The sequence below is a fragment of the Cavia porcellus genome, unplaced genomic scaffold (assembly GCF_034190915.1).
Source record: "Cavia porcellus strain 051 isolate PalLab524CR breed Dunkin Hartley unplaced genomic scaffold, mCavPor4.1 scaffold_32, whole genome shotgun sequence".
Lineage (NCBI taxonomy): Eukaryota > Metazoa > Chordata > Mammalia > Rodentia > Caviidae > Cavia > Cavia porcellus.
Window position 1 is genome coordinate 38,977,597 of NW_026947515.1, and position 27,329 is coordinate 39,004,925.

Here is a 27,329-nt window from a genome sequence, read left to right on the forward strand (position 1 = left end):
TGAAATATTTGATATGGAAAAGAGTTCAAATGGATTACAATTTTATTCAGATTATTCTAGAAAATTCAACATTATCTTCTACCAATGAAGGAAAAAGAACTGGCAAGTTTTAAAAACTAGTTCCAACAGTTGTAAACAGCTTGATTTTGTGACTTTATCCCCTTCTTATGCAAAGATATCTTTAATGGGCATTATCTAGAAATCAGATACTATCTACCATCTAACAAATTTTGATCAAAAAGTGTGAGTCACCTCTAAAGAATAAAGCCAGATATAAAACAAGTTTTATTTGTGGAAGTTTGTTCCAGTTTCTCCTTACAAGTTCCAAAAATATATTATTTGGAAGTTGAAGCCACAATCTGTGTTTAAAATTTATGCTATGCATATTGTATTTATGATGCTACATTAAGAAAAGTGAGAAATATTTTCATCAAGTCATTTATAGCCAAAGCTTGCTCTTGAGTGATACATGACTACTGTCATTATCTCTGTGAGCTATGACATAAAACACATTGAGAAGTATTCTCTAAAATCAGCTTTTACTGCTGGAAAATGCTCAGCCTTTCTTGTTGAGGCGTAGCACATTAACAAAAGGCACAGAGAATGGTGTGCTGTGGAGAGAGAGTGCCCTGGGCAAAAAGCAAAATAGTAAAACAAACAAGCAAATAAAAAATGCTTTTTTATAAGACTTAGGAAAATCCCAAAACTGTAAGAAAAACTGGGAAAACAAAAAGAGAACTTTCTTTTTAAATTGTTGAAGTTTCATTACTTAGTTTTTGCAGGGCTGGAAAGCAGAGATGAGCAAGTGAAAATTAACACTCACAAAATTAAAATAAATGTTTGTATTTTATTTTTATCACTTAATAAGTGAGGCATCCAAACGTGATGCAAGGGAGTGAGGAATGTGATGGCCAGCGTGACCAGCGGGAAGTTATGAAAGAAGCCAGGTACCCTGGCTGCCCAGCCCCTGTCTATTCACGAGCTGAATCTTCCTTGCAGATCACCTTCTCAAATTATCCATAGGAGATTTATCCACATACTCAATAAGAAAAATATTTCTAATTATATCCAACCATTCTTCATATGAATGAGAATCATGCAGGAACACTATCGTGCCAGGAGGTTTTTTGCCAAACAATTCCTTTTGACTTAAGAAAGAAGAGGCAGCTGCATTGTTTCCATAACTATCCATATAAAAGAGCCCTCGGAATGAGGCTGACTGTCCTGCTTTAAAAAGCTCCAAGGTAAGTGGGGGCCGACGGGCCTTTGAAGAGCGACACTGGCCGCGGCCACGCTGCCTCGGCGGCTGCTGCTGCTGCTGCTGCTGCTGGTTCTGGTACTGTGGCCTCTGCTGCTCCGAGGAATTGTGCTCCCTTCTGCTTACAATAGCAAGCAATCCTGCAAACCGAATTCCCTTTCTCTTTCTGCCAACAGAATTCTCTTTCTCTTTCTAATCAAGATCTTTTCCCCTTTCTGTTCAGAACCGTCTGACGTCCAGGCTACATCTTCTTGCTTGCTAACAAGGTAAGGTTTGGACTAACCAGTTCCTGGAGGTGAATATGACAGCCTCTGAGGTGCATTTCTGTCACTCAGCACCCTCTAAGAAAGTACTCGGCTGGCTGGCTCAGTAAAGGCCCTGTGAGCACTGTACTTCAGGAAACGAGCTGGAGAGGGAGAGAGGGAGACCTCTCAGACTGACAACTCCAGCATTGATGGTGTGGTATTTGAACAGAAGAGTAACTTTTAATAGAATATTTTGTTTCTGCAGGAAAAAAAAATCTGCACTCAGATTTCTATGCTAAAAAGCTCAAACTTGGTAAAAGTTGTGTAACGGAATTCATTTAGTAAATAGAATATCTACGAAATAGACAGGAAGTAATAGGACAATATTGCCTGTACATTTCTTAAAGTCCTTGTTTTTTATTTTTAAGTCACTTTACAAAACACCAACCGCTATACAAAACTAACACACTGTGGAATTTTTGTTATGTTTAATAATGGTATTAATTAGCCCCCCCTACCCCACTCTGCATTTCTAAAGAGGGAGACCGGGATAGTGGATTGAGTAAATTTCAGGTCATTTCACTGCGGGCAATTTTCTTTGCTTAATCTTGCACTCTTCTGATACCCTGGGCAACCTGCAGACCGCACAATGGAGTAACGAGGCCTGAGTTCTTTCCAGGGAAATCTGGGGCAGCGAAAGGTCTCTGCAATGCAGGGGATGAGGATAAAGTTGTCCATGCATTTTATCCATCACTAGCTAACGTGGGCTAAGCTGACTAACTTTGTTAAATACACAAAGAAATTATATTATAGTAGATCTAAGCTCTCAAGTAAAAGAGAGGGAAACAAAATTATCATCCTCCCCAAAAACATTAGGACAAATTTATCTGAACATCTAGTGGAATAAAAGTAGTTCTCTTACTATCTGTATTTATATGGCAAGACCTGAACATTTGTGACATTATGCTAAATGACATTTTGTAAGTAAATGGTGGCCTAAAGAATCTCAAGTCATTATTAAGTTTTATTATTTTAGTTTTTTTTCTTCAAAGCATCTTCATCCTATCTCAAAGGTTATAACTTTTAAAAGGCAGGTATTGGGATTGCTATTCTAAAGATGGACACACTGAGGTTCAAAAATATCAAGTAACTCACCCAAGGTCACAAGCTGCTGGGCAGGAGCGCTAACTCTGTAGCCCACTTTCTGAGTGGACTGCAGCTTTGGAAGATTAAAGAAGAAGTAGTGGATGTAAAGACTTGAATAGATACTAGCCCTACAGTGACCACCTGATAGAGTTCAGTTCTTGTGATTATGTGTATGTACTTCCTGGAATAGTGGAATTTCCAACTGGCTCATGAAACCTAATCAATATAAGATCTGCTAATACACAAAGCAGTCCAGACTATCTAATGTGAAGTGTTCTCTCCCCGTTAGGACCTCTGAGTACAACAGCCATGAGTGGCGCCGACTCAGAAATGGCTGTCTTTGGGGAGGCTGCCCCTTACCTCCGAAAGTCTGAGAAAGAGCGCATTGAAGCCCAGAATAGGCCCTTTGATGCCAAGACATCTGTCTTTGTGGCGGAGCCCAAGGAGTCCTTTGTCAAAGGGACGATTCAGAGCAGAGAAGCAGGAAAAGTAACTGTGAAAACCGAAGCGGGAGCGGTGAGTAGAGCCAGGAGACCGCCACATGCTGTGGGACGTTCAGGAGTATGGTCACTCAACTGATGTCACGGTTATCTTCCTTGTTCACCAGACCTTGACAGTGAAGGATGACCAGGTGTTCCCCATGAACCCTCCCAAATTTGACAAGATCGAGGACATGGCCATGATGACCCACCTGCACGAGCCTGCGGTGCTGTACAACCTCAAAGAGCGTTACGCAGCCTGGATGATCTACGTGAGTGTCCCACCAGAGGTCTTGAGTATCACAAGCACATGCCCTTCTAGCCCATAGCTTCTGCCATGCTGTCAGCAATAGCATAGTAGCTAAAAGGTTCATTTTCCCCTACTGTAGGGCAATGTCCACCAGCCGGCTCTCCATCCTTGTCCTCTCATCCAATCCCATGAAGGCCACTGTCCTCACTGGTTGGGTTGGCCCGAGGGCCCGTGAACAGTTAAACAATTATGACTTATATTACAATAACTTCTTCCCACCGTCTCTCTTCCAATCAGAATCATCCCAGAAAGTAGAAATATAAATTTATACTTTATATGTTTTTTATGGGCTTCGTCTTTTTTAGGCACCAAATTACACCCATTTTCGCTTCTCTCAAATAACAGTAATTGCACCTGTGTGCTCTGGTTCCTTCTGTGTGGGATCCAAATTCCACAACCAGAGCTGGGTGTGCTGTCCTATAATTTCTGTCCTTGTCATCACACTGACTGTCGTTTGCCTGGATCATCATTTACATAACTGTCTCCTGCACTGACTGGGAATACCTCAAGGGATTCAATCATATTTGTTTTTCTGCTTCTTTGGAGGAAGTTGCCACACAATTCACCACCAGTAAATTTTTTTGTGTGTCAAAAGCAGTGTGTTACATTCATATTTTTGCAAAGTTTAATTATGATGATAGCAATGCAACATCTATGCAGATGTGCCTGGTGTTTATTGTCAACATATATTCTAATTGGTGCCTTTCCTAGACCTGCTGTCGAAGATTTTTAAATCCCCCTGTTGTAACCATAATATGTTTACATGGTTTTGTTTTCTGTCTCTTTACAACTTAAAAATATTTTGCAAACATTTTCCCAGCAGTCACATATAATCATGTTCATTTCTTAAAGACCTGCAACATTGGTATTAAGATTTATCATAGTTCACCTAGCTATGCCCTCATTTTTGGACACATGCACACAAATTTGGGTTACTGTAAATTTAGCTGATCTCTATTCTCCTTGTAATAGTACACGTGTATCGTAAGACACATTTAGAAGCAAACAACCGTGGCTTTGGAGCTCTATGAACATCACTGTGACAGTGTCACTCGCTTTTTGAGGAAGCGAGAAGAACTCTTCAAGGAGTTATTGTCCAGTTGATGACTCTGCCAGCTGGTTTTAATGCTCCTTGAAGAAATAGAGAATTCACTTAAAGCACTCTTATTCGCTAAAACCCAATTAAATGAATTGTGCAAGTAACATAAAGGACCATTGGACAGTTCTCTGTTTCTCCTTTGCACAGACCTACTCGGGCCTCTTCTGTGTCACCGTCAACCCCTACAAGTGGCTGCCGGTGTACAACCCGGAGGTGGTGACAGCCTACAGAGGCAAGAAGCGCCAGGAGGCCCCGCCCCACATCTTCTCCATCTCTGACAACGCCTACCAGTTCATGCTGACTGGTGAGTCTCTGACCAATTTCCACATACTCTAAAATGATCTCCTTTAGTTGAGGCTGATGGATTTGTAAGAGATGACCTAATGCCCAACAATCTCTTACATGTTCCAAAGTCAATGGAGGCTGGCCAGGATTAGCTCATTTATTTTTGAATGACTCTGAAATGCAAATAAATTTGACCAAAAATACAACATATCTACACGTGTATATACACAGAGATTCATACATACTAATAGTCATATAGTCATATATACAAACTGACTCTCCACTATTAAAACAGAATAAACTTTGGCTCTGTGATTCTACTCTCAATATAATAAATTGTCACTAAATTCATAGTCTCTGTATATTAAGAAGTGCAATAATATTATTGCTCCTAGCTCAGAACCAACGAAAGCGGGCTATGGATTCTATTTGGCTCTAAGGTAGCTCTACCTTGAATCTACTTTCTAAAATGCTAGCTTAGCTATCCATATCTACAGTACTCATGGCATGTTTGGAAATGGGTTAAAAGATTCCTCATTTCCCATCCCAACAATCTTTTGCCTTCCTTTAAACACAGAACTAAAATCACGAGTCCTTCCAAAGTTGTACCTTTTCTAATAATATCCCCAACGCTCACCCTTCATTACTTCTTCCTCTCACAGAAAGCATGCCACTAATTCAGACTGTCATTGAGGCTCAGCTAAGAACAAGCCTACTTTTGATATTCATTCAATAATGTAGTGTTGAAAAGGATGCCTGGTGCTTCAGAAAAATATAGGCATGGGATCATTACTTATATTATGCCTTTCCATCACTTTCTTTTGCATATAATTTTTTCAATGAAATATTCCTTGGAAGCCTTGAGTATAAATCCTATATAAGCAGTAGCGTCCAGTTTAAATGGGTGTGTGTCTGCTAAAATAGTGGAGGGGGGAGAGGAATGGAAGTGCCAGTAAAATGGCGGAGCACGTCCTAGGAAAAATACCTAGTTCTATTTTACTTTACTTGCTATTTACAGTGTATAAGAAATAATGTTAAATATCTATCATTCTTCTTTTGCAGACCGGGAGAATCAGTCTATCCTGATCACGTATGTAGATTTCATGCTTTCTTTTCATGGCCATGATAGCTACCAGCTCTGGGACCTCATTTATTTTGTTTTGATTTTGCCAGCGGAGAATCCGGGGCAGGGAAGACTGTGAACACGAAACGTGTCATCCAGTACTTTGCAACAATTGCAGTTACTGGGGACAAGAAGAAGGAGGAAGTGACTTCCGGGAAAATGCAGGTGAGCCTGATTCCCGTGGTCTGAATCCAGGCTCTGCTGGGGCTCTCAGAAGAGAAATCCCCAAGCCCCAGATGGGAGCTCTGCTCCTTCCTCTGCAGGGGACCCTGGAAGATCAGATCATCAGCGCCAACCCGCTGCTGGAGGCCTTTGGCAATGCCAAGACCGTGAGGAATGACAACTCCTCCCGCTTTGTAAGTGTTGGATAGCGCCGTGGGTACTGGTAAACATTCATGAGATGTTTGTGAGTGCATTCCATGGATCCTTTATTCACATTATGTCACATGGTGGTGTTCTTTTTTCCCTCCAACCATAGATCAAAAGCTGTATTTGAAAGAATATGTGACTCCCTGACTTACCTGTTATTATCGACTAGTTACACTTCAAAGTATTTATTTTAATAGACAACAATTGCATATATTTATGGAGCACGGTGTGATGTGTTAATGTATGTACAGATTATTAAACTAAATCAAGCTAAATAACAGACCCGTTATGTTATATACTTACACTCACGATTTTTTAAATCAAAGATAAAAGTATTTTACTTACAAAATAAGAGACATCTTTCTTATGTGAACAGTTTCTGAACTTATGGCACAGTAAGCACTAGTATTTCAAGTGTTTTGGATTTTGCGGTAGTAATGAAAAGCAATATAGTAATTTTAATTTTCCTTCAAGGGTAAATTCATCAGAATCCACTTTGGCACTACAGGAAAACTAGCTTCGGCTGATATTGAAACATGTAAGTGCCTGGATATCCTTTAAAATAATTTCTGTTTCTCATCACTTACAAAATTGACCAAAAGTGAAATTAACAAGTCACATTTTAAAATATCTTTGCCTGTTTCTTGTTTCTTCCCTTTCCAGATCTGCTGGAGAAGTCTAGAGTTACTTTCCAGCTTAAAGCTGAAAGAAGCTACCACATCTTTTATCAGATCACATCAAACAAGAAACCAGAGCTAATTGGTAAGAAATGTCATGATTTATTCAAAATTACAAGCATGATCCAATCTAGTATGCCATAGCTGAATTTTGTTGCATTTATAGATTATTTTATTTTTAAAAATAACTTTGTAAGGCTGGCAGTGTAGCTCAGTGTTAGAGTATATTGCTACAATGCATAGGGTCCTGGGTTCCATCCCCAACTCTGAAGAAAAAGCTTTTGTAATTTTGTAAAGAGTCGTATGTACTTACAAGAAAAATTCACAAGAAAAAGAATAATACTTCCAATTTCTATCACTGAAATAACTACTGTGAACAGATGGATAAACATCATTCTGGTCATTTTGAATCATTACATATGGACACACAAATGTGCTTTACATAACCTAAATCATAGGTACATGCTGTTTTGCAATTAGTTTTGTCATTGTGTATATCATAGTTTTCTCCTTGCCCATAAATATAGTAGCTCCACATTATTATTTTTAATGGTTACATAATGTTTCATCCTAGAGATAAAGAGTACTTCAACATACCTTCTCTCTTTTAAGGGTGTTTAGGTTTCTTGTAATTCTGAATTTTAAATAGATAACACTATAGCTAGTAGGCTTATACATACGACTCTTCCTATAAGTCATTATCTTTATTTGCATTGTGATGGTGAATTAAAAATGGGGAATGATGGGGGATAATACAACATCAGCTTCAAAGCATTTGAGGTAATGCTAAATATCTTTAAGTGCCCATAAAGTATCTTTCAACCAAATAGCAGATGGCGTCTACAGAATTTGCCTAAAAAATCTGTTGCTTTAATGAAGATGATGATCATGTTTATCTTTGCTCTTTTCTATGTGCTTAGAAATGCTTCTGATTACCACAAACCCATATGATTACCCATTTGTCAGCCAAGGGGAGATCACAGTCCCCAGCATTGATGATCAGGAAGAGCTGATGGCCACAGATGTAAGTAGAACAAAAAATAACTAGTTACCAGCTGGGTCAGAGCAGTGGTCCATTCAGAAATCTCAAAGGATGATTTAAGGGATGGTGAGCCTACATGTGGCTCAGAGAGGCGAATAAAAAGATTAACAAGTAAAAATATGACATTTTGTACTCCTTGTAATGGACTTTTAGAGATCTGTCATTTTGTTTAACTGTTAATGAAGCTTATTGGTACAGTTTGGATATACATAACGACCACATTCATCATAGGGAATTTGTACTTGTGCATGATGTCTTAGATCCTCTTTTTTCCTATTCCCCTCCCTTCGCCTCCATCCCTCTTTCCCTCCTTACTTACAAAACGTTGTTTACATTTTATTCTTCTTTTCCTCATGTTTTTAGATTTGTCACTTTGGAAGTTACCCAAACTTTTTTTTGAAATCTACTTGCAAAAATCCTTACCATCTCTCAAAATAACAAGCACCTTAAATTTTCTATCTTTATTCCCTTTGCTAAATTTACTTTGAATCTTCCTTCAGATGCTCTACACCTAAGACTGCATTGCTCTGGGCTGGCCATTGACTGACCTGGCCTTTCTAAGACACCCAATCTGAGAAACATCAGTACTGTAATATAGTTTCTTCAGTTTGGCCTCATTTCAAAGTCAGGAGTTGACTGTAAAGTATAAATAGCAAATGTGTAGACTGTAACCTAACAGTTATCCTCCTGGTTGTATTGACAGAGTGCTATTGATATTCTGGGCTTCACTAATGAGGAGAAGGTCTCCATTTACAAGCTCACTGGGGCTGTGATGCATTATGGGAACATGAAATTCAAGCAAAAGCAACGTGAGGAGCAGGCAGAGCCGGATGGCACGGAAGGTATCAGCTGCGTCATCTGCCTGATTTTACATTTGCTTCAAAAGCAAATTCTTGTTCCTCATTTTCCCAGAGGAGACAAATTCAATTTTTAAAATGGAGTTTGAAAGTACACCTAATACGATACTGTGTGAAGTATGGATATTAGATCAGTATTTCCAATCATTTCTGAAGCACGTTAGGACACACTACTCCTATCTGAAGTCTTGAACTTAGTGATTAAAAAATGGACAAGAATGTTTAAAAAGACACACTGAGAGCCACGCACAAAATACACAAAGCTTAAGAGAATTGGAAGAAAGCGAGTTCCCGTGGAGCTAATAGTATTTTGCACTTTCCTTCCTTTTAGTTGCGGACAAGGCTGCGTATCTGCAGGGTCTGAACTCTGCTGACCTGCTCAAGGCCCTCTGCTACCCCAGGGTCAAGGTCGGCAATGAATTTGTCACCAAAGGCCAGACTGTAGAGCAAGTAGGTGCCAATTCAAAGCCGTTGCTAGGACAGAAAGAGTTTTACAGTCTTCAAATAACTTAAAAAGTTACACCTTTGCCTTTCAAGGTGACCAATGCGGTGGGCGCACTGGCCAAGGCCATGTACGAGAAGATGTTCCTGTGGATGGTCACCCGCATCAACCAGCAGCTGGACACCAAGCAGCCCCGGCAGTACTTCATCGGGGTCTTGGACATCGCTGGCTTTGAAATCTTTGATGTGAGTTAGGAGCTGGTTGGTGAGGGATTTTATAAGAAGGTGAAGGAAATTTTATTAAGACTGTGAATTTTATGGCTTTTCTTATTGCCGTCAGTTATATTAAGACCTAAGAGATTGATTTGGCAGGTACTAATCATTTACTGTAGTGGCAATTCATCTCTACTAAAAACACGCACATAATGAAAATTCCTCAAAATATACACGATCTGAAAGAAGTTATGAATTAGGATGGAGTTATAAAGGGGTGTCTGAAAACCCCACAAAGCAAAATGAAGTTGACACAAAAATATCAAAGCAAATCTTAGCAACACATAAAAATGCTCAGAACAGGTGGTGGAGAAATCACTCAGAAATACTTTGGCAGATTATGAAAGTTGGAAACGCTTAATGATCTGGAGTCAGCATCAATAAATGCACTTGGTTTTTAAGGGTGATTAACATGACATCCTGAAATAAAAATTCATTTTAGTCATGCAATACATTTTTCCTGCTTATAGTTTTAAATAAGTTTATTTTTTCTAATTATTAAAGTAAAACCTAGGCATTACAGAAAATATGAGAAAAAGAGGAAAACAGTCCATATTATTCTACTTTTTATATTTGGTCAATATTGACACGTGGCGAATAAAAATGTTAAAGTAAAAAATGTAAGTATGTGTTACCATACTGTGTAATCTTTGGCATGCATCTCAATTTTTTTTTTCATTTCACATTAAAAAGGAGCAATTATAGCAATTATTGCTACCTTGGAATGCTGACTTCTCTGTAGTCCTAGTCCATGCAATAGAAACTACTAGCTAGCTTCTCAGAGGTGGTAATTTGGCTTTCAAATGAGTCCACATGAAAAATGAGCCCTCTGAGAAACGTAGAAGACAGTGGGCATAAATATGGACTGATGAAGTACAAACTCAGAAAAATATCTAGACAATCAAATGGAGAGCCAAGTATTAATAATGATTTAGGATTTTCTATAAAATGACAGCAGAGGAAAAAGTAGCTTCTGTGTGTGCTGAAACCTTCCACACTTGCCAGGTTGTGGTTCAGAGGAATGTCTTTAGCCCAGTGATTCTGACATCACTCTGAAGGCTCTGGCACTCATTTTTAATTTTAAAAATTTCCATCTTTTCCAAAATGATCAACTTGCTAAAGAGAAGCAAACAAATCTGTTTCTTTAGTTCAACACCCTGGAGCAGCTGTGCATCAACTTCACCAACGAGAAACTGCAACAGTTTTTCAACCACCACATGTTCGTGCTGGAGCAGGAGGAGTACAAGAAGGAGGGCATCGAGTGGGAGTTCATTGACTTCGGCATGGACCTGGCCGCCTGCATCGAGCTCATCGAGAAGGTAACCTAGTGCTGCCCTCAGCACCTCTTCCCATGCCCTCTGCTGTTTGCACTCACACAGATGCTTTGCCTTGCCTTAAATCCAGCCGATGGGCATCTTCTCCATCCTGGAGGAGGAGTGCATGTTCCCCAAGGCCACGGACACCTCCTTCAAGAACAAGCTGTACGACCAGCACCTGGGCAAGTCTGCCAACTTCCAGAAGCCCAAGGTGGTCAAAGGCAAGGTTGAGGCCCACTTCTCCCTGATTCACTACGCTGGCACCGTGGACTACAACATTACTGGCTGGCTGGAGAAAAACAAGGACCCCCTGAATGACACTGTGGTGGGGCTGTATCAGAAGTCTTCTTTGAAAACTCTGGCTCACCTCTTCTCTGGAACTCAAACTAGTGAATCAGGTAAGTGCAAATGTCTAACGCTTTCTGTAACTGTTATAAAGTTTTATGTTAGGTTGAAGCTGGTGATCTCATACTCCCGGAAGGTTTCCAGGCCAACCTTTTGCTCCTCTAAGCATGAAATAGATGGCCTGCACTGTAATTATACATGCGTGCCTTCCCGCACTGCTGACAGGGGTCTTCTGCAAAGGATCAGAGAGAAACTATCACATTCCAGCCAGTGTATGATTCTTCTATCACACTGAGTATCTGTGGAGATATAAAACAACCTAGCAATCGCCTCTCGGTGTTGGTTTCTGGTGGTTTTGGAAGGTAATGTGTCCCCAAATGTCCTATCTCCATGGTGAGGTGAATGCCCTTCACATCTTTTCCCAAAGGAAAAAAAAAATCATAGAAAAGTAGATGCAAAAATTGGCTACGAAGTAAGATTCAGCCAGATCACTCTACTTGATGACTACAGAAATTAGCAAGGAAAGGGGCTGGGGATTTAGCTCAGTGGCATAAGCGCCTGCCTTGCAAGCAGGCAGTCGTGAGTTCAATCCCCGGTACCGATAAAAAAGAAAAAGACAAAAAAAATTAGCAAGGAAGGAAGAGGCAGCCCTGTCCATTCAAAAGTGTAATTGTATTACATCTGATCTTTTCTTTCTCCCTGCAGAGGCAAGTGGTGGGGGTGCCAAGAAAGGTGGAAAGAAAAAGGGTTCATCTTTCCAGACCGTGTCTGCCCTTTTCAGGGTAAGCAAGAAACTTTTCTTGACCCTCCCCAATTACTTTTGGACTTTGTTTTCAAAAGTACAAGATTTTTCTCTCTAGGAGACAATAGGAAAGCACCAACACAAACTAATGACTCTTGATCAGCAACTTTGGCGGGAAGATATTTAAATTATTCAGAAACTATTACTTCACTTTGCATACAAAGTCAAGTAATAATATTTCATAGGGAATTTTATAAAATTTAGTGTGACGGTATTCATAATCTAGTTGTCATGACAAGGAGCGATGACAGGTACAGACAGTCTCAAAGGCATCATCAGCAAGACTTCGAATCTAGCAGCTAACGTACAGTGAAGCCAATGTGGTAGTCCTGCTCTTAATCCAGTCTGTGATGGTTAATAGGTTTGCTCTCATAAAGTGATCTTTATGCTATAAACATCAATGAAGATGGAAAAGGGAGCTATGTTTATGAGGAAAGACCCAAAGACAGTACAAGCCTGCATTTCCTTACAGAGAACTGTGAGGTTTAGTAGAAGACAGTGATTTCATATTGGGAGACAGTGAATGGTCTTGGGCACTTCTCTGGGTGGCCAAGGACTGGAGCAGAAGGAAGGATGGTGCTGATATAAACCAAAAAGGAAAGCAGATCAGACAGCTTTATATGTGCAACTCCTGCTAACTCAGATGTAGAAAGATATATAAGTAAGAAATATATCTCAGAAGGGTCCAAGGTGCTTACTTAAATGAAAACAGTCTATACGGGTCATCGAACCTGTCTATGTAGACTGATTTTATAGACATCATCAGCTGCTCATAACCATGTGAACAGTCTGAGATAATAAGACTGTTCTTGATTTTACAGGAGAATTTGAACAAGCTGATGACCAACCTTAGGAGTACCCACCCTCATTTTGTACGCTGCATCATCCCCAATGAAACTAAAACTCCCGGTAAGAAGTTCTGGAGTGAAGGCACAAAGCACTATTGCCACAGGCCCTTCTTCATAACTCTGCAGTGAAATACATATGTATTTTCAGGCGCCATGGAGCATGAACTGGTCCTGCACCAGCTGCGGTGTAACGGTGTACTGGAAGGCATCCGCATCTGCAGGAAAGGCTTCCCCAGCAGAATCCTCTACGCAGACTTCAAACAGAGGTTAGGCTCTCTTAATTATGGTATATTTTGAAGTTTAGTATGAACAAATTCAATGTAAGCTTTGCTTACATTTCAATTTAATGAAAACTATGTCTCTCTTTGTTATTTTTAACTTACTACAAACGAAGTAAAAATTTAAGTGCAGAACACTTAAAAAAAACAGGTGTAACTGTACTACATTTTAAACACTGGGCAGAATATTTTTTTTTTTTTTGCTGGATTTACCAAGCACCTGACTTAACTCAGAGATAGGCACACTAATTTCAATAATTATGTGAACTACCTTTTTACTCCTTAAAGCTTTTGGATTATCTCATTTAACCTTCACAAAAGATAAATAGAGGTGAATACTATCTCATTTTACAGGTGAATAAACTGATTCTCAGAGAGATTTAGTTGTTTGCTCAAGTCACACAGTGACCAAGTGGCTAAATTAGGAATTCTCCCATGCAGGTGGATCCAAATAGGCCATTTTCTTTAACTTATTTTGGTTTCATCTCTTTATTTTTCTTTCACACACTGGCCTCCAAAGGTTTCCCAGAAACAGAGGGGACATGTCACAATGACAGCTCCTTAGAACCCTTTTCTTCTCCCTAGATAATCCCATTTTGAAATTCAAAGAAGCGCGCAGGTTGGCACTACACTAAATGTAGGTGTGGCAGAATTGACAAAGAATGCCCAGGCTCAAGACCAGGGAACCCAGCCCTGGGTGTGTTTTTAGATGGTTAGAAAGTTCCTTATATCAAAATTACTTTCTACAAGATTCTTCAACAGGAAGTCGTCTTCTTGGACTCGGGATGTTTAAAAAGCAAATTTAACCGGCAAGGCTCATGCATTGCATTTTATAAGACATCTGCACCTTATATGAATAAGATTATATGTAATCCTTTCCTGAGAACAAGATTTGATGCAGAAAGGAAAATTACAACTTCACAGGAAGGGAAAATAAGTAGAAATTGATAGCCAACAGGTTGAACATCCATGTAAAGTATGTCCTCCCTCTTTTTAAAAAACTCCAGTTTTTAAAATACATCACGTAGCTATTTCTCAGTAATAAGCCAGGTTTTTAAAAATTTACTTTAACAGATACAAGGTATTGAATGCCAGTGCCATCCCCGAAGGCCAGTTCATCGACAGCAAGAAGGCTTCTGAGAAGCTGCTTGGGTCCATCGACATTGACCACACCCAGTATAAATTTGGTCACACCAAGGTAACGCTCTCTAAATCCAACTCGATGTCTTTCCTGACTCTTTAAAATCTATGCGTGGTTTCTCGTCCGCACCATTGTCTGTGTCCAGGTCTTTTTCAAAGCTGGCCTTCTGGGGCTCCTAGAGGAGATGAGAGATGACAAGCTGGCTCAGCTGATTACGCGAACCCAGGCCATGTGCAGAGGCTTCTTGGCAAGAGTGGAGTACCAGAAGATGGTGGAGAGGAGGTAAAGAAACATGGTTGACTCACATCTTCCCTCTTCAAACGCACGCTTGAGAGGGCTTAGAGTCAAGTAAGACTCAACGCTGGTAAGGACGCCTCCTAAGGAAGAATCAGTGAGTCCTATAATGAAGTACGAGAAAAACTTAAGGGTCACGACCATGGAACATACTCTGAGCGTTTGAATAGAGTTGAGATGCATCAAGGGTGCATAGCTCTCATCTAACAAGAGAAAACAGACTCATGAGGAGACATAAATTTCTGCCCTAGCATTTAGTTCTAGGATGAATGTATTAGATAGATTATTAAATGAGAATGAAATGAATAAAGAATGGTTGGATATAGGACATGAAAACAAATTCCACCTGATCATCTATATCGAACTATCGTATTCTAAAACATTAAGGGCATTTGTCTATGAAACGCATTTTGCAGTAAGTTAATACTATGTCATTCATGAATGCAGCTTCCTCATGATCTAATTTGACGCAGAAACAGAAGGCAAAGACTGTACAGTTGGGAATCTCAGTCTGCAAGATGCATATAACCAGCACCTATTGCGAGAAACACATTTGACATTGCCACCTGTGCATCCACACCTATGTGGATACGTGTGTATAAGTATATAAGTAATTTACATGAAACAACTCTCTTTTGGCCATTGCCATTATGCTAATATTTTCTGTTATGTGAATCATCGTCGTATCTCAAACATTTGGTAAAAAATGCAAACTTTCTGGTCCCACCCAAATTCTCTGAGTCTGCCTCCATGAAGGCAGAGTCTAGGAATCAGTACTTCTAAGAAGTCCTTCTGGTGATTCTCATGCACACCTAAGCTTGAGAGGAACTGGTGGAGAGAAATAAACAGCCAGGCCTCAACTAACTCTCCAATGGATGATACCGTTTTTTTTTTTGTCTTTTTCATTTTTATTGGTACTGGGGATCGAACTCACGACTGCCTGCTTGCAAGGCAGGCGCTTATGCCACTGAGTTAAATCTCCAGCCCCCAATAGATGATATCTTTAACCTGCACCTTTGAAAGCAGGTGGATAGATGAAGAATAGGGTAGGGGACGAACCCGCCACTCTCGCTGCCAAGGTGTTCTGTCCTCTCCTCATGCACACGGTACTGATTCACATCCTTGTATCCACGGATCAATCCAAACTAGTGTTTCTGTATCATTTCAGAGAAGCGCTTTTCTGCATCCAGTACAACATCCGAGCTTTCATGAACGTCAAGCACTGGCCTTGGATGAAACTCTTCTTCAAGATCAAGCCCCTGCTCAAGAGTGCGGAGACGGAGAAGGAGATGGCCACCATGAAGGAAGAGTTCCAGAAAACCAAAGAGGAGCTCGCCAAGTCAGAGGCAAAGAGGAAAGAATTGGAAGAAAAGATGGTGTCACTGTTGAAAGAGAAAAATGACCTGCAGCTGCAAGTGCAGGCTGTAAGTTGGGGTAATACCCCGGGTACCACCAATCAGGATCTGAGTACTGTAACTCCGGTCACCAAGGATCACAAGCTGGGCAGTACACAGGGAGGACCTGCACCAGAGGGAGGTTAGAGAGCCCTCAGCTCCGTGCATTCCTGCACTGGCAAACACAGCTCCCTAAACAGCACCGTGCCAATGAGCTGGAACCCTCCAATTTTTTTCTTTCCTATTCATTTTCATCAAAGTACAGCATATAAGACCTGTTTTCCCTTGAAGTGATTTTCACATGAAACAACTCCAAATAAAATCGTAAGAGAATAGCATGAACCGCGTTCATGGAGCTTCTTCGAATAACTTCTTGAAGTACATGAGTCTTAAATTTCAATATGGGCAGCTGACATATGGCAGCATTCCTCCCCAAATTTTATTGAGTTAGTGTTTGTTATTGACCTCAGAGGCTCAAATCCACTCTTTCCAATCCATCTCCTCTATCCAGGGCTATTCCATCACTCCTGGTTTGCTGCATTAGTGCCCAAATCACTCTGCCTCCTTCTCGGTCTCTTTTATTCGACCTGGCCTACTCACTAACAACTCCTGCTCCAGTCATTTGAGAACAGCATCCATCAACTCAGAAGTGTAATTTACAAGTGTAATTTACACTGTCTTTCATTTGGGTTGATTTGGTCTGTTATAATTAATCATCACAAAATCATATATATATATATATATATATATATATTTTTTTTTTTTTTTTGGTTAGGGTTAGTCTTGGCTGCCAAGTTTGCTCAGGGTCATAACTCCTTCAAGATTACAGAAGTGAAAATAGCATTTTTCTGCCTCTCTTCCCTTCAAGATGATCCCAAATTCTTTTCTATTTCTCCAGATATTTACTTAGAATCTGTCCTACATCATTGTATTCACTATTTGGCGATATGGAGCGCATCATTTTCTTGTATGTATTCAAGGACTGATTTGGAGAATGGCTGGAGACTATATATCTGCATCACCCTCCATTTCTGCCTGTCCTGCTCCCATTATTTGGATACAGTGTCACGCCGTGAAGTTTTTTTTTGGTGGCACTGTGCCTCAACTTGAACCTAGAGCCCTACAAAAAGAATCAAATTCTGCTACTACAAAAAAAAAAGTTCAGTAACAGCTACATTCTTGTGGTAGGAATCCTTCCCCATCTCCTCCAGTTCCTCTCCTTAATAATCTGATTTCTTCAAACCCAGATGCTTCTTATCTCCCAAGGATCAACTCAAATATCGCTTCCTTCAGGAAACCATTTCTGATTCTCTGATTTTAGATTCACTAGTTTTTCTTCATATTAATTTTGAGAGAGCTTTTCTAATCAATACTCTTTTAAAGGAACAGGACAAAACCCAATACATTTTGATTTTTTTCCATATCACAAATGTATCTTACACAGTAGTTGGCTCATGAAGCAAAAGTCTGTGAAGTAAGTCTGCAGAAATTTACATGGTCATCCTTGTAAAGTATTTCACATTTTCTTCTGAATTTTGATTTTGGTTTTAACTCAAGGAAGCTGAAGGCTTGGCGGATGCAGAGGAAAGATGTGACCAGCTGATCAAAACCAAAATCCAGCTTGAGGCCAAGATCAAGGAGGTGACCGAGAGAGCGGAGGACGAGGAGGAGATCAACGCGGAGCTGACGGCCAAGAAGAGGAAGCTGGAGGACGAGTGCTCAGAGCTGAAGAAAGACATAGACGACCTGGAGCTGACGCTGGCCAAGGTGGAGAAGGAGAAGCACGCCACGGAGAACAAGGTAGGAAGCGTGTTCTGACACACCACGGAGGGGTCTGCCGCCCAGCACAGCTGCTTCACACCGGACACGATCTCCTTCTTCACCTGGGCAGGTGAAAAACCTCACGGAGGAGATGGCAGGCCTGGATGAAACCATCGCTAAGCTGACCAAGGAGAAGAAAGCCCTCCAGGAGGCCCACCAGCAGACCCTGGATGACCTGCAGGCAGAGGAGGACAAAGTCAACACCCTGACCAAAGCGAAAATCAAGCTTGAACAGCAAGTGGACGATGTAAGTTTAGCATTGTTGAGGAAATTGTTTTCTTCTAAAAGAAAGTGAGCATTCCTTTTGGCTTAATATTACTTTTATTCAGCTTGAAGGGTCCTTGGAGCAAGAAAAGAAACTTCGCATGGACCTAGAAAGAGCTAAGAGGAAGCTTGAGGGAGACTTGAAGCTGGCCCAAGAGTCCATAATGGACATTGAAAACGAGAAACAGCAACTTGATGAGAAACTCAAAAAGTAAGTAGGAAAGAATTCCTTTGTAAGCTTGCTTCCAGTGTTGAACATCATTAAGTTGTTGTTCTTTGCCCCTTTTTTAAAAGGAAAGAATTTGAAATGAGCAATCTGCAAAGCAAGATTGAAGATGAACAAGCTCTTGGCATTCAATTACAGAAGAAGATCAAGGAGTTACAGGTAAGTACGTGATTTCCATCAGCCTAATCAACAGGAAATACTCCCGATGCTGGAAGCTGAGATCGCACTGTTCACCCTTTCCAGGCTCGCATTGAGGAGCTAGAAGAGGAAATCGAGGCAGAGAGAGCCTCTCGGGCCAAAGCAGAGAAGCAGCGCTCTGACCTCTCCCGGGAACTGGAGGAGATCAGCGAGAGGCTGGAGGAAGCCGGTGGGGCCACTTCTGCCCAGATAGAACTGAACAAGAAGCGGGAGGCCGAGTTCCAGAAAATGCGCAGGGACCTGGAGGAGGCGACCCTGCAGCACGAAGCCACGGCTGCCACCCTGAGGAAGAAGCACGCGGACAGTGTGGCTGAGCTGGGGGAGCAGATTGACAACCTGCAGCGGGTCAAGCAGAAGCTGGAGAAGGAGAAGAGCGAGATGAAGATGGAGATTGACGACCTTGCCAGTAACATGGAGACTGTCTCCAAAGCCAAGGTACAGTAGATTTGGGAAAATTGATAATAATGATACTCATGCACTACAGACATATCAGGAGTGATATGCACAGGTCACGTTATTCACATTAATTTACTTATTATTTGCAGTAATGCAGCATGGTAAGTAGGAGAAATAATAGTGTTTTACTAATTCCATTTAACAGAAGAAGAAATGGAAATTCAAAGAGCCCAAGTATTAGCCCATCGCACTGTTAATAAATGATAGCACCAGCTTTTGAATACAGGTCTCCAATGGAAGAGTGAAATATGCAATACATTTTTCACATGTGAAAAAACCAAAATGTATTGCTTGTGGTCCTGTTCTTTCAGAGGAGTATAGATTAGAAAGACATCTCTTGAAAGCTACTATTAATGTAGTGAACAATTAGTGAATCTCAAGCCAGAGACGGTAAATCATTAGAGATAGTTTCATGAAAAAAATGGTATTCGCATTGGGCCTGCAAAAATGGGTAGGATTTGGGTTTTCAGAAATGAAAAATACAGGTTTCTCATATTTTCAGTTAGCAACAAGCAAGTTTCTGTACACTGAAAGGCAATAAAATATTTTAATAATTTTTTAGAAAAGGTACCATTTGCACTTGTGAAAGCTTAAAGTTAGGTCTCATCTTTAAATTTTTTAGATTAATACTCCATAGATCTTTATGATTAGCTTTGGTAAAGTTAAAAGAAAAATTTCTCTCTCTGTCACATTACATGTAAGATAATTTGACTTTTTTTATATATTGAAATTATTCTATTTTTTCATTTGGGGAGAGATTATAGCCTCCACAAAGAGCATTATTTTGCAAGAGCTTCATTTCGTCCTGTCCTTTTTATCCTTCAGGGAAACCTGGAGAAGATGTGCCGTACTCTGGAGGACCAAGTGAGTGAACTCAAATCCAAGGAGGAAGAGCAGCAGCGGATGATCAATGACCTGACCACCCAGAGGGGACGCCTGCAGACCGAATCTGGTAAATTTCCCTCTCCCGTGGTGCCTCACAGCGAGACGATGTGGTTAAGAACGAGGATTTGGTGATGCAATAGCTTAAGAAAAGTAGCTGAGCTCATATGTGATTCACTGGAAGGCTTAGATGCTCAAGCTACGTGCGCGAGGTCATTTGGGGACACTGCTAAGGATCAAGATTTGTTCCAGAAAGGCACTGAGCACTGTTCACAGAGGAGACATGGACATTAGAAATCACCCCAGCACAGGCCCAGAGCTCCTATTTCAGGCCACATTTTATTGTTGTTGCTGTTTTGAGGTGCTGGGGATTGAACCAAGGATCTTAAGCGTGCTAGTCAAATGTTCTACCACTGAGCCATATCCTGAGCCCTGATTTAAAAAAAAAAAAAAAGCAGATTTGTGTCCGCATGAACTAAATTCCTGAATGGGTGAACAGATAGCCATATCTATCAAAAAGTCTGTAGAACATGAACTGTTATAGAATTGAACACTTTAGCTCCTTTCTTTACTGGTTTTTTTCATCTTCTCACATTGTTCTGGAAGAATGAAGAAGCCAAAAGAATTTTAAGCTGCATTTCCATGTTCGTATTGACGTTTAAGTTCCACCAGAGACACTGGAAATGTAGCCCTGACTACGAAATGTCAACAGAGATTTCAATCATCTGAGTACTCCGTGTGGGGGCCTAAGAGTTACGTCTGTTTCTAACATGAGTTTGCTGAATTTTTCTTCACCTATCACAGTGCCATTTCTTTTGTCTGCCAGGTGAATTTTCCCGCCAGCTTGATGAGAAAGAAGCTCTGGTTTCTCAGTTATCCCGAGGCAAGCAAGCATTTACACAACAGATTGAGGAATTAAAGAGGCAGCTCGAAGAGGAAGTTAAGGTAACCCCCGTACTATTAAAAACCTGATTTGTCTTTTTTGTCCCGTGAGTTGACCCTAAACAGAGCCAGTTGCATCATTCTTTAAACAATTCTGAAATTTGAGACTCTCTAAATACCCAGTAAAATGGAGTGTAACTATCCTTACAGGCCAAGAACGCCCTGGCGCACGCCCTGCAGTCCTCCCGCCACGACTGTGACCTGCTGCGGGAGCAGTACGAGGAGGAGCAGGAATCCAAGGCTGAGCTGCAGAGAGCACTGTCCAAGGCCAACAGTGAGGTCGCCCAGTGGAGGACCAAGTACGAGACGGACGCCATCCAGCGCACGGAGGAGCTGGAGGAGGCCAAGTACGTGTGCGGACAGGAGAGAATGTGCAGAAAGTTGCACGTTCAGTGAATTAGTCCAGTGACTCTCACGAATTAGTTTCTCTTTATCAATTACTTTCAGGCAATAGAAAAACTCTTGAAGGATCCAAACATGGTCCCTAACCTAAAATTTAGAGGAAAAAACAGTAGGAAATAATTCCCCAGAAAATTAGAAGTTACTGTATGTCAAGTGCGCCACGCTCGTGGTTGCTTTGGGGCTCTGTCTTGCTGACTGTTCCGCGTTGGAATATTCGCCTCGCTTGTCTCTTTCTCTAGCTGACTCTGACTTCTTTCAGTCTTGACTTTTACTTCTCAGTGAAGCCTTTCCTCAATAGCTAGCCTAGTCGCCCACCAGTTACTGTATTTGATTTCTCTGCAGCGCACTGATATCTGCAAGGTGTGAATACACATTTCCTGACTTGTTTATTGTTTACCTCTCTCACTGTGAGCTTCTTGCATCAGACACTCTTATGGTTCCTTCAATGCGTGCACTCAGTATCTGTCTCCTAAAAGGAGTCCATTGATAGTAGTCAAATAGATAAGAGAATGAATTGATAGCATTAAACGAAGCCTCCAGTACCCTTCAGTGTAGAAATGTGCATAACTATCGTGCTTGCTTCTATCCAAAAACATGTAATCTTCAAGGAAGAAGCTGGCCCAGAGGTTGCAGGCTGCAGAGGAGCACGTGGAAGCCGTGAACGCCAAATGCGCCTCCCTGGAGAAGACGAAGCAGAGGCTGCAGAATGAGGTGGAGGACCTCATGCTGGACGTGGAGAGAACCAACGCGGCCTGCGCAGCCCTGGACAAAAAGCAGAGGAACTTTGACAAGGTGAGTCCTGCAGCCTCTTCTGTCCCCCACGATGTTCTCCTGTCATTTACAGAAGGTAACGGCTGTTGCTTTTTCAGATCCTGGCAGAATGGAAGCAGAAATATGAGGAAACCCATGCTGAGTTAGAGTCATCCCAAAAGGAGGCCCGCTCTCTGGGCACTGAGCTGTTCAAGATGAAGAACGCCTACGAGGAGTCCTTGGATCAGCTAGAGACCCTGAAGCGAGAGAACAAAAACCTGCAGCGTGAGTCCTTTTCATATCAGCAACGCTCGTGATTTGAAGCAATCTTTCTCTCTTATGTTATCTGTTTGACTAAACCTGTACTTGTGTTATACCCCAAACAGAGGAGATTTCTGACCTCACCGAGCAGATTGCAGAAGGAGGGAAACGTATCCATGAACTAGAGAAGATAAAGAAACAAGTAGAACAAGAAAAGTGTGAACTTCAGGCTGCCTTAGAAGAAGCTGAGGTATAAGTCAAACTGTGCATTGTAAACCAGCACATTCAGAAGAGCTTAAGGCCATCTGCATAGACTGAGGCAGAAGATGCACAGCACACACTTAGCGGGGTGCAGAAAAGGTTCAGGGTGCTTCTCGTTAAAATCATCTCTTGTTATTCAGGCATCCCTTGAACACGAAGAGGGCAAGATCCTGCGCATCCAGCTGGAGCTGAACCAAGTCAAGTCTGAAATCGACAGGAAGATTGCTGAGAAGGATGAGGAAATCGACCAGCTGAAGAGAAACCACATTAGAGTGGTGGAGTCCATGCAGAGCACCCTGGACGCTGAGATCAGGAGCAGGAACGACGCCATCCGGCTCAAGAAGAAGATGGAGGGGGACCTGAACGAGATGGAAATCCAGCTGAACCACGCCAACCGCATGGCCGCCGAGGCCCTGAGGAACTACAGGAACACCCAAGGCATCCTCAAGGTAGGTGACCCCAGAGAGGCTGCAGGATGACTGTCTGAGAGCAGCCCAGGCAATGCAGTGTCTCAATGACTGTCCATTCCGCAGGACACCCAGCTGCACCTGGATGACGCTCTCCGGGGCCAGGAGGACCTGAAGGAGCAGCTGGCCATGGTGGAGCGCAGAGCCAACCTGCTGCAGGCAGAGATCGAGGAGCTGCGGGCCACCCTGGAGCAGACGGAGAGGAGCAGGAAAATCGCGGAGCAGGAGCTGCTGGATGCCAGTGAGCGCGTGCAGCTCCTCCACACCCAGGTGACATTTTACACAGAGAAGTTCCCTGCAGTGAATATTTTCTGTCCCAAAACATACCTACATTTTTATATGACAGCCAGGCTTCGTACTTCTGCCAAATTTTCTGTATTATTGAGACATCTTCACTATCTTAAACAATTATTATTGATTCATCTCCTAGAATAGAATTCTATTGTCAATAGTTTTATTGTCTTTGTATCAATATTAACATTTTTATTAAGGAGAAATGGAATGTTATGAACCTCTGTTACAATTTTATCCTTGTGAATGATCTCATTGGTAAATGGCCACTATAAAATTATAGAACTGTTCAGTCTACTTATGAACTATGTAATCAAAGATACTGAATCTTTTATAGCATCTCTATTTTATTTAAGTGCACTACATAATAACATTCTTTAATGTTGAGCATTTCTTCTACTTTCGAAGTTTTACCTGCTACCACTAAGTCCTTTGGTGACGTGTAAGAACAAGTCGTACTTGTTTTCCAACAGAACACCAGCCTGATCAACACCAAGAAGAAGCTGGAGACAGACATTTCGCAGATCCAGGGAGAGATGGAGGACATCATTCAGGAAGCCCGCAACGCAGACGAGAAGGCCAAGAAGGCCATCACCGATGTAGGTAGCGGGCACATTTCTCCATGCATGCAACCGTGAGGCCCCCTGATGGGAATAGCTTTCTTGATTTATTTGCTCCCCAGGCCGCCATGATGGCCGAGGAGCTGAAGAAGGAGCAGGACACCAGCGCCCACCTGGAGCGCATGAAGAAGAACATGGAGCAGACGGTCAAGGACCTGCAGCTCCGTTTGGACGAGGCCGAGCAGCTGGCGCTGAAGGGCGGCAAGAAGCAGATCCAGAAGCTGGAGGCCAGGGTGCGTGTCCCAGCTGTATTTATTTACATCAGCTTCCGGCCCGGTGGGATAAAGGCCTTAAGAACCCACCTGTTTGCAGGTGCGTGAGCTGGAAGGCGAGGTAGAGAGTGAGCAAAAGCGTAACGCGGAGGCCGTCAAAGGTCTGCGCAAACACGAGAGGCGAGTGAAGGAACTCACCTACCAGGTACGGCAGCGAAGCACCTCCCCAGACACACGCGAGATGCTCACTGCGCTGATGCAGTAGTCACGGACTGCAGAAGTGAGACCCTTTGCTTTTTACAATCCTCCAGACGGAAGAAGATCGGAAAAATATCCTCAGGCTCCAGGATCTGGTCGATAAACTTCAGGCAAAAGTAAAATCTTACAAGAGGCAAGCGGAGGAGGCTGTAAGTATCATCAAGATAAAAGGGAAGAGTGACATCCTTGAATTAACAAAAGCTAATGTGTATTAGACTCATCACCTCTGTCTGTAAGTAAACTGCCTGATAGAAGACAATTATAAGACAGTTTACTTACAACGTCTGTATATTTTTGTACTAATTGCTTGTCATTCAGGGTATCTATAATTTGAGTTTAAAAATAAACTTTTAGTCCACAAGAAACCCCAAAGAAAAGCAGAAATAACGCAGGCTATGTTCTCTGGGACAGTGTGATAAAACTGTAAAATGTCAAGAAAATATTAAAAACTACTCAGTTACTTAAATGTGGAAAAACAAGCTTTCTTAAATAATTCTTGGTTTCAATGAGAAACAAAAAGCAGAATTATTGAATACTGAATTAGTTATACATAAAATTTCAAGGAAGTTACTACTTTTAGAAATCTTTAGGATCTAGTCAAAGCAGTACCTGGAGATTAGCAGATAGTTTTCATTATAAGGGAGAAATAAAAATGAATGAAAAACCACAGTCTATTCCAGAAATTACAAATCAAAATGATACAATGGAAGAAACACTGTTAAAAGTAAATGTAGAAATTTATTAAGTGTAGTATGTTCTAATTTACTATTTCAATAGTATCTGATAACTTTGGGGGATTTAATAAAATTAACAAACATCACTACTTTAATCATGGAAAAAATGAGAGAAATTACAAACTCTCCACGTTAGAAATGAGAAGATAATAAGGTATTTACACAGAGCATTGTTTTTTAATATATCAGATAATCCTATCCAGAGAGAAACGGGTTTTTCTAGGAGAATAACAATTAACAAATTGCATGAATATGATCTTTAAGAATTACCTCTGGAACCAGCTCCAGATAGGTCTTTCAAAATTTCATGGAACAGATAATCCCCCAGCTATGTAAGCTGTTCCAGAGCACGGGAAAAGCTGGAGAGCTTTCCAGGCCATGTCAAGAAGCTCACATAACTCTCATACCAGAATCTGTCCAAGAGGAGACACGGAGAAGGTAGCAAGGGGCGTTCCACCCGTGAGGACTCCTACAACAGGGATAAATTACTGAGCAGTAAACTGCTCCTTTATTAAAGGAGTTGAGTGTCAGTAATTAAATAGGCTTAATTCCTCAGTGTTAGAGTTATTACGGAATGTGTCACTATAATTGTCACATACAAAAGTGGAGGGAAAATGTAGTGAGTTTGTGGCAAAATAATGTATAAGAAAACCTAACATTTATTTTATTTTTTAAAGCTATCATTATGGGGCTGGGATTTAGCTCAGTGGCATAAGTGCCTGCCTGGCAAGCACAACATTGTGAGTTCGATTCCTGGTACCAAAAAAACAAAACAAAACAAAACAAAAAAAAAACCAAAAAGCCCAAATGCAAAAAAAAAAAAAAAAAAAAAAAAAAAAACCCCAAAACAAAAACAAAACCCTATCATTAAATTCATCCTTAACTTGATAGTGTTTAAATTGTCCTCTAATCTTGACTTTAATATTTTTTTCTTTCTCCTTCAATTATATGTATATATGTATACTTTTCTTGCTGTCCATATCCTTTAATATCCTTTAATATAATTTGGTAGCAAAAACAGAGATGTGATTATTTATGAAATACCAAGACCCAAATCAGGAAATTAATTTCAAATGATAAGCAAAATCCAAGAGATGGTAAGATTGTGTTTATTTGTAGCCAAGTCCTGTCTTTCCTTAGGTCTACAAAGACTAGGACGAGACACAGCGTAGGTTTCTTACAATTCCCTTTTTGTTCTCAGGAGGAACAATCCAACACGAATCTATCCAAGTTCCGCAAGCTCCAGCACGAGCTGGAGGAAGCCGAGGAACGGGCTGACATCGCTGAGTCCCAGGTCAACAAACTCCGGGTGAAGAGCCGTGAGGTTCACACAAAAATCATCAGCGAAGAGTGATCAAGCCCTGAGGCTGTGGAATGACCAGAGCAAGACACACAATGTGAAGTCTCTGGTCATTTCTCTTTGTGTTTTGTCTGTCCTACCCTATTGCAAAGGAAATAAAGAGCAGAGGGTTCTTTGCAAATAAGATCCTTAGGCTCGTCTGGCTTTTCTTTCTCATGTGATGTCACGTGTGAATTATCTGAAAGCAATCCAACAATCACATTCAACCTACCGTTAAAAAAAAATATTTATGTATCCATGATTGTTTTAGGTCTACAGCAATGCTTTGACTATGAACGTGTCACTTACCTGGAAAGCCTATTGTGATAGATAGAAATCTGGGAGCCATTTTTCTTTCTAACCTTTCCTGATTACTGTGGATAGTAAAACCCTAGAAAGCTCCTGCTTCTCCTAACATGAACCTAATTTTCTAGGTCCTTGCAGAGAGTGGCATCAGCTGTATATTCACATAAGTGATTCAGACTGAACTGCATTACTATTTCTTCATGCTTAATAACTGTTATCAAGGACACAAATGCAGGGCTGGGGCTATAGCTCGGTGGCACAGTGCCTGGTTAGCAAGTGCAAAGTCCTGAGTTCAATTCCTGATACCCAAAAAATACAAATGCAAAGCAGTCTTGATTGCCCATGAATACTTTCAACATTAAAACCAGTGTGCATAAACCCAGAGTATGTACATGGGGTAATGGGTTTGAAAGAGAAGTGGCCCTTCTCCCGTGAAAGCTGCACATTACTATCAAGTCTGGAGACACAGAAATGTTATTTTATATATGCTAATGTAGTATCAATAAGGTATGAGTTATGTTCGCAGACTTTACAGGAAGACTTATGTGACCTAGATAGTCATATAAGTGGTCAAAATAATACTAAGAATCCCAATAAAATATGAGTCTCAAACTAGA

At 41.1% G+C, this 27,329-nt stretch overlaps 1 protein-coding gene across 1 annotated transcript; it reads left to right on the forward strand.

Moving 5' to 3' along the window:
- Positions 1-1,475: 1,475 nt before the first annotated feature.
- Myh2 (myosin heavy chain 2) lies at positions 1,476-26,551 on the forward strand. The gene is made up of 39 exons (XM_003466220.4): positions 1,476-1,524; positions 2,939-3,165; positions 3,257-3,400; positions 4,685-4,841; positions 5,885-5,912; positions 5,996-6,110; positions 6,209-6,301; positions 6,789-6,852; positions 6,978-7,076; positions 7,912-8,015; positions 8,737-8,875; positions 9,222-9,340; positions 9,428-9,577; positions 10,753-10,923; positions 11,009-11,318; positions 11,971-12,047; positions 12,889-12,976; positions 13,064-13,181; positions 14,268-14,391; positions 14,480-14,616; positions 15,797-16,052; positions 17,580-17,822; positions 17,914-18,090; positions 18,173-18,318; positions 18,402-18,492; positions 18,577-18,966; positions 19,813-19,939; positions 20,696-20,814; positions 20,962-21,158; positions 21,822-22,005; positions 22,083-22,248; positions 22,350-22,474; positions 22,626-22,934; positions 23,019-23,222; positions 23,717-23,842; positions 23,926-24,096; positions 24,176-24,280; positions 24,387-24,482; positions 26,269-26,551. The coding sequence occupies exons 2-39, from the start codon at positions 2,959-2,961 to the stop codon at positions 26,419-26,421; spliced, it is 5,829 nt and encodes a 1,942-aa protein (XP_003466268.1). The 5' UTR covers positions 1,476-1,524; positions 2,939-2,958; the 3' UTR covers positions 26,422-26,551.
- Positions 26,552-27,329: the final 778 nt, after the last annotated feature.

Coding starts and splice junctions, on each gene's coding strand:
- Myh2 (XM_003466220.4), top strand. CDS start 2,959: ATGAGTGGCGCCGACTCAGAAATGGCTGTCTTTGGGGAGGCTGCCCCT. Junction 14,392..14,479: donor ATAAATTTGGTCACACCAAG/GTAACGCTCTCT, acceptor GTCTGTGTCCAG/GTCTTTTTCAAAGCTGGCCT. Junction 18,967..19,812: donor AGACTGTCTCCAAAGCCAAG/GTACAGTAGATT, acceptor TTTATCCTTCAG/GGAAACCTGGAGAAGATGTG.